General features: G+C 46.4%; 1 protein-coding gene across 1 annotated transcript; it reads left to right on the top strand.

Annotated features, from left to right (window-relative positions):
• Positions 1-463: 463 nt before the first annotated feature.
• PRKRIP1 (PRKR interacting protein 1) lies at positions 464-8,861 on the top strand. The gene is made up of 6 exons (XM_033078228.2): positions 464-605; positions 1,747-1,825; positions 3,194-3,294; positions 4,048-4,133; positions 5,791-5,858; positions 8,121-8,861. The coding sequence occupies exons 1-6, from the start codon at positions 486-488 to the stop codon at positions 8,234-8,236; spliced, it is 570 nt and encodes a 189-aa protein (XP_032934119.1). The 5' UTR covers positions 464-485; the 3' UTR covers positions 8,237-8,861.
• The last annotated feature ends 76 nt before the right edge of the window (positions 8,862-8,937 follow it).

The raw sequence follows: 8,937 nt of genomic DNA, 5'->3' as shown, positions 1-8,937 counted from the left end.
TTCCAAACCCTCCTGGACGCGTTCCTGTGTCACCTGTTCTGAGTGACCCTGCCTTGCTTGGGTTGGGCTGGGTGATCTACAGAGGGCCCTTCCAACCATACAGGTTGGTGACTCTGCCTTCAGCCTCCCTCCAGGCCGCAGGCTACGGACATTAGAAGAGGGAATTTCTTCACAGAAAGGGTGATCAGATATTGGCACAGCCTGTGGAGGCGTTCAAGAAACGACCTGTAGCACTCAGTGCTCTGCCTGAGATAGGGCAGAAGTTGGGTTCGATGATCCCAGAGGTGTTTCCTCGGTGTCCCCTTCCCCTCACGGACCCCATTCCGTGGCTCTGCAGGCGCTGAGGGCCCCGCACGGGTGTCCCTCACAAGGGGTCCCTCACAGCCCTCCCGCCTCAGCCCGGCCCTCCCCGCACCCGCCATGACGGGGCCGCCCGCGTCGCGCGCCGTGACGTCACGGGGGCGGGGCGCGGCCAGGGCCGGAACATGGCGGCGCCCTCGGCCCCGCGGCCGCCCCGGCCCCGCAAGGAGCCGCAGCCGCTCGTCATCCCCCGGAGCGCGGCCGAGGAGCAGCGCCTCCGCCTCGAGCGCCTCATGAGGAACCCGGTGAGGGCACCCGCCGGGGCACGGCCCGGGGCGGCGGGAGAGGAGAGGGACAGCGAGACCCCCCCGGGGTCCGTGAGGGGAGAGGGACACCGAGACCCCCACCCCACCCGCGGGGTCTGTGAGGGGAGAGGGACACCGAGCCCCCCACTGTCTGTGAGGTGAAAGGGACACTGAGACCCTCTCGGTGTCTGTGAGGGGAGTAGGACGCCGAGATCCCCATCTCTGGCTTTGTGAGAGAAGAGGGACTTACACCCCCTTTCCCCTCCTCGGTGTCCGTGAGGGGAGAGGGACCAAACTCCCCTTCCTCCTCTCCGTGTCCGTGAGGGAAAAGGAACCGACACCCCCTCCCCGGGGTCGGTGAGGAGAGAGGGATCAACCCCCCTTCTTCCTTCCCGGTTCCATGACAGGATCGGCACACACCCCCTTCCTCCTTCTCTCGAGGGGAGAGGGACCGACCCCCGCACACTGTGGTGCTTGAGGGGAGAAACGCCCGTCCTTTCTGGAATGCTGTGAGGAGAGAGACGCTTCTCTGGGAACCCAGGGGCCCCTCAGTGCTCTGGTCTTTCCTCTATAGTTTATAATGTGCAGGAGCATGACCCTGGTCCTCTAAGTGGGTGTTTCCTGAGGAGGTTTTTGCCAGGAGGAGACCCTCACTCTGTGTGTACTGGAGCAGGCTGAGACTTCTCCACACCACGTTCTTCCTCTGACCTTGCACCATGTGTTCTCCCTCCCCTGCTCTTCCCTGTCCTCTAGCTCTGGCATGGAAGGTGCACAAATACCTTTCATCGTTTCCCAGACTACCGGTAGTGGAATTATCCTCAGTTCCTGCGAGTGCTTGGAGGTGCTGGCATCCTTCCTTCTAGCTCCTGTGCTGAAAAGAGGCACAGGCACTCCTAATCCTCCTGGGGTTTGTTGACCTGCAGGCTTGAATGTGAGGGACAGAGAGGATCCCTTCTGATTCTCCTCTTCTGCCTGCTCCTGACCCCTGTGCATGAAGAAATTGCTGCAGCTCTGCTCCTTCTGAGATCTGTCAGTTGGTGGAAGAGGCTGTTGTCAGACGTAGCCCGCCTTTCAACAACGTTTTAAAATTGCAGACTTTGCTCCTGGAAGATACTGATGGCTGCTTGGTTTGTTCTTGCAGGAAAAGACTGTACCAATTCCTGAAAAACTGAATGAATGGGCACCACGGCCTCCCCCGGAGTTCGTTAGAGATGTCATGGGTAAAAATTCTATTCTTCAGATAACTCTGGGGTCAGCCACAGTTAACTTAGAAAAGTGATTATCAGGAAAGGACAGAGGTGGTTTTCTGCTGCTCATTTGCTGAAGAAAAGAGGTGCGAAATGTGCTTTTGAGAGTTGATTTTTCAAGTTTTATTTGGTTCTCTGGTTCCACTTTTCTGCTGACTGTCAGAATGCAGAGAACAAAGCCCGTGGCACTGCAGCACGTGGGCTGCCTGCAGTGCAATAAGCTGCTGCTCTGGTGATGACAAGTAAATGATGATGAGTAAATCTGTCCTCTCCATGGATCTGAGAGTGCTCTGGAAGATTTTCAGTATGAAGTCCTCCTTTTGACTGCTTTGAGTCTGACTCTCAGGCTGTGAGAAGCAGGCACGTGCAGCAGATGTGATTGTGTGTGCTCAGGCAGGGAGCTGGCAGGTGTACCAGGACCCTGACCCAAGTACTCTGTGTGCACTTTACTTCTGCTTGGAGGGATTAAATGTAGTAGCTGTGGTATAAACTGGCTGTGTGTAGAAGTTCTGTCTTTCTTTGAGATCTCCATCTTTTCTAGAGGTTGACTTGTTCTTATTTCAGAATAGTTGATCTTGGTCTCAAGTTTTTATGTGGTTCTGAATAAAATCTGGTTGTTGGGATTCTCACATGGCTTTTTCAATAGCTTTGCTGTGTGCTAGAGTTGAATTGTCTTGTTTTTTTGGGAGTACCTGACGTGCTGGGACTCTGCTGGTATCAAGAGCATCCCTGTGCAGTCTCAGCTGCTGGGTTTTAATTAGGTGTCTTCTTTGAGTCTTGTATTCCCGAGTGGAAGAGAGTGGAGCACAATGCTTAAAGCTCCTGCAGGGCTCCAGCATGTGGGATGATGCCAGGAAAAGAGAGCTATAGTGATTTAATTTATGAAGAAACAGTTAAAAACTGTCAGTGGATCTGTCTTGCATGGGAAAGTACAATATCACCTTTTACCACTTTCTGCTGACCTTTATTTTGTGTTTGAGAAATGCTGAAAATTAGTTGGAAGCAGCAAGAGCAGGGTATTGCAGCTCACCTCTGCCTGTAAGAGATTGGGGAATGCATTTCCTCTCCAGTTCTTTGCCTGCCTTGATGTGCAGCTAAGAGTGGGCTCTCCAGGGTGGTAACTGTAGAGCCTGCAGTGACCCAAAAGTGTGTGAGTTTGCAGCTCACTCTGGCTTTGGGTTGTAAGCTGGGTTTAAAATGGTGACACACTCAGTGTGTTGTTGGTAGATTTTCATCTGACAGTGCCCTTTCCTGTGTCCCATCCCTCAGCATCCAGCTGTAGTGATTTGTGACCATCTGTTTACCTCCTTTCCTAGCAGACTGAGCTCTTCCTTGTTGCAGGTTCCAGTGCTGGAGCTGGCAGTGGGGAGTTCCACGTGTACCGGCATCTCCGTCGGCGAGAGTACCAGAGGCAAGATTTCATGGATGCCATGGCTGAGAAGGTCAGCACAGCTCTTTATAACTCCCCCCACCCCCAACTGTTTGTTGCTTGTGGAAAATCTGTGTTTTCTTTGAAAGTCATGTTCAAATAATTCTGTTCTGAGCCACCCCTTGTCAGAGGAGTCTGTAGGAGTGTGTGATCCGTGGTGTCTGTGTCAGTACTGAAACATTTGGTGCTTTGTGTCAGACATGCTCCATCTCCTGTGTTCCCTGGGGTCCTAGCACACAGTAAGGCCTCATGGGAATGTGTGTGTTCTCAGGCTGACTTGAAAATGCTTTAAAAACTAAAAATCCCTGATAACACTGCCTTGCACAGACAGAAACAAAGTGCTTGTGCACTGAGTCCAGATGTTTCTTTTAAGTCTCGATTGAGTAGAATGCCCCCTCTTTTAGAAAACACTATTGATACGCTCTCTCTTGGCCGAGATGAGTCCATATGTTAATGTTTGTGTCTCCAATTATTCATTTGTTTTTACTGAAACGTTCATTAGGGCAGAAGCCCAACCTCCCTCATCTGCTCTGGTGAGGATTCCTCCCTCAGAAGGTTTCAATGTTTGGCTCAGGATGCAGGTTAAAAATGCTGTCTGTACAGGAGCCATCCCTAGGAACGTGGCTTTGTATAAAGGAGCCAGACAAAATCTGGCAGAGCTCCCTTCTGTATTTTGCTAAAAGACTTCTCCCTAAAAGGACATGACTTTTAAAAGAAGTATTTTAATTTAGATTGTGACCAAAGTATGACATGTGATCAATTACAGCAAAGACTAGATGAGGAATTCCAGAAGAAACTGGAGAGGAATAAGATGATTGCAGAAGAGCAAACAGCAAAACGCAGAAGGAAGCGGTAAGGGCAGATTTTTCCCAGGAGGCTTGACATGGAAACCCTCACTCCCTGTGCCTCATCTGTAGCTGCATGCTCTGGATAAACACTGTCATTCTGTGTCTGCATCTATCAGCTGGGAAGTCTGGCTGTGGAAATTAAATTTGTCAGTGTCAATGTTTGGTTTCCAAAGGTAGCTGTAAACCTGACAGGCTTTGCTGGGGTGGTTTCTTTTCCATGCCATTGCTTGCAGGATAACTTTGGACTGCTTGAGCTGCTTTTGCTGACACTGTGGTCTTGACTGCAACATGCCTTGCTGCATATTTGTTTTAACAGTGTCAGGAAAGGTTTGTGTCTATATCTGGCTTAAGTTTATGTCTGAATCATTTGATACCAAGCAGTTTCACTGCAAAACTGGGTGCTGCTTCATGGGTAGGCTGCTTCAGCCTACCCCATTGAAATGTCTGGCAGGCCAAGTCTAATAAGTTAGGTGGAAATACTAAGAAAATATTAAATCCGTTTTTCTCTTAAATTTTTGACAAAAGGAAACAGTTACAAGATTGATGCTCTTGAGAAATAGCCTGAGTTTTGTAGTGCAGTGACACAAGAATTTAAATCCACTCCCTGTGTCCAGGATAGGTTTCAGAAACAGCAGGGAATCGTGGCTCTGCTCTTTCCCAGGATCTGACACTGAGCAGCCTCTCCCTTGCTGCTTTGCATGCTGTGGCTGAGAGTTGCTGTGGAAAGGCCTGTGCAAAGTGGCTCACTGCCATGTTGTCACAAAAGTGCACAACACAAACACTGTTGCCATCTTAGTTTAATTTAATGTGGTCCAACAGATGGCCAGCAAGTCAGATCTGGCCTGCTGCCTCTTTCCTGGCTGAGATGGAGAACAACTGTTCCAACAGCAGATGCTGCCTAAACATAACACCTCCTTGTCCCCCTGCTATGCTCTAATGTTGTGGCTTTGCCCTGCTGGAGCCCCTCTGATTTCCCTCACCACCCTTCTCTGTCCTGACCCCACAGGTACAGTTCCTGGCTCTCTGTTTCAAGAGAGCTCAGTTATGCTGATGGAGAGGAGCATGTGAATGTCAGGCTGCCCTGCCTGTATCTGCCATTAACTTGCCAGGTTGCCTTTGCTGGGCAAAGAGAGCTGGGTTGTATGAATTGAAATTCCCTCATACCCCCAGTGCTGTTCCTAGGGCCTGACATCCTGAGAAAGTACAGCCAGAGAGGAAGGTCAGAGCATAGTGCATTATTTTTATTTTCTTCAATTGAAGTCTATACTACTGGTGATTTTTCTCCCAATGTTCAGTTTCTGCAGTCTGGGTTTTAACACCATTTTCTCTTTGTGTTTATTAGCCTAGGTAGCTAAAATGTGGGGGCAGTTTCATTTTGGTTCCATCTGTGTTCTTGGAGATTCTTGTGTATCACAGTTCTGGTTGCAGTGGAGTCATGCAAGACTTTTTAAAAATCCATTAATCTAAAAACAACATAGAAAAGTTTCTCTTGATCATGTGTTAAGTTTGTTCTTGCTGAATTTTCAGTTGAGGCCAAATTTAAATTGAACTTCTCTTCTGAAATTAGCTTTTTCAAGTTGTCTGTAATATGTCCTTTATCAGTTGTGCAGAAACTTTACAACATTGAATTTGCCAAAGTGTCTTTTTTATTTGCTTTATAGGCAGAAGTTAAAAGAGAAGAAACTGCAAGCTAAGAAAAATAAACTTGAACAAAAGAAGCAGGAAAAAGGTCAGTGAAATTTAGTTTACTTTTCTTAGGACTTGGTTCTGTTCCTTCATTGAAGCTTAGGTCTGTTCCACCCCCCATCCCCAGCATTCTCAATACATGGATTAAAGCCTGAGCCTTAAGCTTGTTATTTTAGCTAATGTTTCAAAATCCTCTTTGAAAGCCATCTATGTTGAGATTTAATCTTACAAATAACTTGGCTGTTTGTAAATATTTTCCATTTCTTAGGTGAAGCTTTGGACAGCAAACTTAGATTCCAAAGTTTGTGGATGTTTTGCCCCAGCTATTCTGATGAACTGCAGATCCAGAACCTCAGCTGCTCAGAAAGGCAGGATTGTTCAAGGCTGTGCTTTTTAAAAGTATATTTTGAATGTGTATGGGAAGACAGGTGGGAAAAAATGCACAGCTTGGGCAGCAAGAAACTGAGTTATAATTGTATAAGAAATTAAGCTACCTTGGTACCATCTGTTCCAAGGAACATAGAAATAAAGGTGAAAAACCTGACTGCCTCTGTTCCCCTGCAGTCTTGAAAATTAATGTTCAGCAATGTCAGTGTTACTGTTTGCTCAAACTTTTGCATACTCATTGCTTCTTTTCAGTGAGAATATTTTAGCTTAGTCTTTCAAACAGTTGTCTCTTGTGTATTAGCACACAAATGGTTAATTTTGAACTTACAGCAGGTTCTAGTAATTCTGCTGGAAGGGTGACTTGCCTGACAGTTCTACCTTATTTGTGCTTTGCTTTTCAGAATTGGATCTGTTTCAGCTGAACCACTGCCAGCCTCCCATGTAAACACGGGAGGACAAATTGTTAGGTTAATTTTACTTGTGACAGCAAGTGAATGAAGCAGAGTGAATTTTTTGGGGGTTTCGTTTTGGTCTTGTTATTTTATTTTTTTTTAAGCTACTCATTTATGAATTGTAACTGGGAGGAGAATTTAAGTATGAGTCAACATACTTTTGTTCATTTTGAGTGAGCAAACAGAATACCCATCCCTTAGGGAGTGGCTGGGAGAGAGGAGAGCTGGATCAGGGACTGGCACTGTGGTATGGGATTGCCCTGTACCAGTTGGGAGGCTGGAGTGGTTTTGTTTGGCACAAGTTCCTGAAAGACAGAATCCAAACTCTTTGTAACAGTTCTTAACTCTTCACAGTCTATGGTCCTCTATGTAAAATTATAATATCAGGGAGAGAGAAGCCACTCTTAACCATTCTTAGTCGACTGAGAACAGCCTTTCCTTTTTTTAGTTTTGTGTGCCCTGGGTTGTGATCTGAAGAGTTGTTTCAAATTGATTGAAGTGTTTTTGTTGGATGTGGCAGGCAAACATTTGTCTTCCTTTTAGAATGAATTAATTAAACCTCTGAATTTCCACGTTTCATCTTGGTTGTAGCAAAAACATTAAGAATGAGAGTTGGCACTGAATGAGGTCAGCTGAGGTTGCATTAATGAACAAACGCCCAATAAACGCTCAAAGTTCAGCACTTCACCACGCGGTGGCATCAGACCACTGAGCCTAAATCCTGCATGAACTGGTCAGGACCCTGAGTGTGACTGGGCCTGAGGAACAGGAGAGAGCAGAAAAATGGCTCTTGGTTTCAGCTCCCACTTTATGCTATACCTCATTTTTATTATCGGTTATTTAATTTCCAGTAGACGTTTCCTCTTTTTTTAACTGACTTCACAAGTTTTCTGTGACCCTTGTTAACCTTAGGCATATCTTAATGGGATCTTGTATTGGCAGTATAGCAAACAGTCTGTAAAAGTTTATGGCACCTTATGGAGCTTCTGTGAACTTGGATAGGTTTTAGGAATGTACTGAATCTTGCCTGTGGCTTCCCAGTGCTCTGTGTGATCCTTCAAAATTCCTCCCCAGCCTGCAGAGGTGAGATTGGGAACGAGATTATCTGTCACCTCAGAGTTTTACTGTCTTTGTTACAAAGAAATTATGTTCCAGAGGAGGTGAAGTTGTGTAATGATGGACTTGGTAACTCTGGAGGTAAGGGAATTCCCCAGGGGTGAGTTTGATATTCTGAGCTCCTCATCACTGGGTAGAATTAATAGAACCTGATTCGTGTTCCCTGAGTATCTGGGACTGCTTAGCTGTGAGATGCTGCACAAGGAAGACACAGGGGATATGTTACCCATCCGTGCTAATTACCTGACCTAATCCACATTTGCTGAGCTCCTGAGAGTGTTTTGTTGTGAAATGCTTGAGGAGGAGCCAGGTGGGAACACCTCATCCATTCATCCTGTTTGTATTTGTAGAACCTGGGCAATCCCAAGAGCAAGGCAGCAGCGAGGATGATGAAGAGGATAGCAAAGAGGAGGAAGAGAAGGAAGATGATGCTGAAGAGCCAAGTTTTGTGATGGGAAGAGGATGAGGCCTTCCAGGGACAGCTGGGAATGCTGTTCATTGCTTTGTATTCAGGAGCATGAAAGTCTTTCATCTCAGCCAAGCAGAACCCATTGGCGTACGTTACATCTGCTTAGCGGGGCATGGCCTTCAAGTCACAGGCCCGAGAGAAAATGATAGAGAAATGCCAAATAAGAGATTTTTTTCTTAATTGCTTGTATAACTGCTGTGCAGTCTGCTCTAAGTTTGCTCTAAAGAGTCAGCCATAAGTCTCTATGACCCTAGAGTTCTTTCTGAAATGGCCCAGAGTGTTTTTCTGTCTGAAAGCTAAAACATAACTATTACCATTTAAGGGAAATATTACTGTGAAGGCTACGTATTCTACTTATCTTGAAGCTGGTAGCAGTGGGATACATGAATCTAGGGGTAAGAGTTTAACCTGAAGTAGAAAAGTGGTCTGTAGCCAGACTCTCCTGCACTGTGAGTGTTCTGCATTTGGGGTTTTGTATGGGGTCATCTCTAACCCAAAGAAATCAGTTTATGTTGCTAGACAAGTTCTATAGATTTTTAATCAGGATCCCTTTTTTAATGCTAAAACTTTCCCTATTGCTTTTCTTCCATGTTTTCTAAATTAATAAAAGGGATGTGTTGGATTGTTCTGTCTTCTATTTTTCTGTTTGGAAGAAGATTTCAGTAAAATAAAGAGATGCTGCAGTGCTGCAGGGAGGA

The sequence above is a fragment of the Catharus ustulatus genome, chromosome 22 (assembly GCF_009819885.2).
Source record: "Catharus ustulatus isolate bCatUst1 chromosome 22, bCatUst1.pri.v2, whole genome shotgun sequence".
Classification (NCBI taxonomy): domain Eukaryota; kingdom Metazoa; phylum Chordata; class Aves; order Passeriformes; family Turdidae; genus Catharus; species Catharus ustulatus.
Note: the sequence above shows the minus strand (reverse complement) of the source record. Positions and strands in the feature narration are given on the sequence as shown.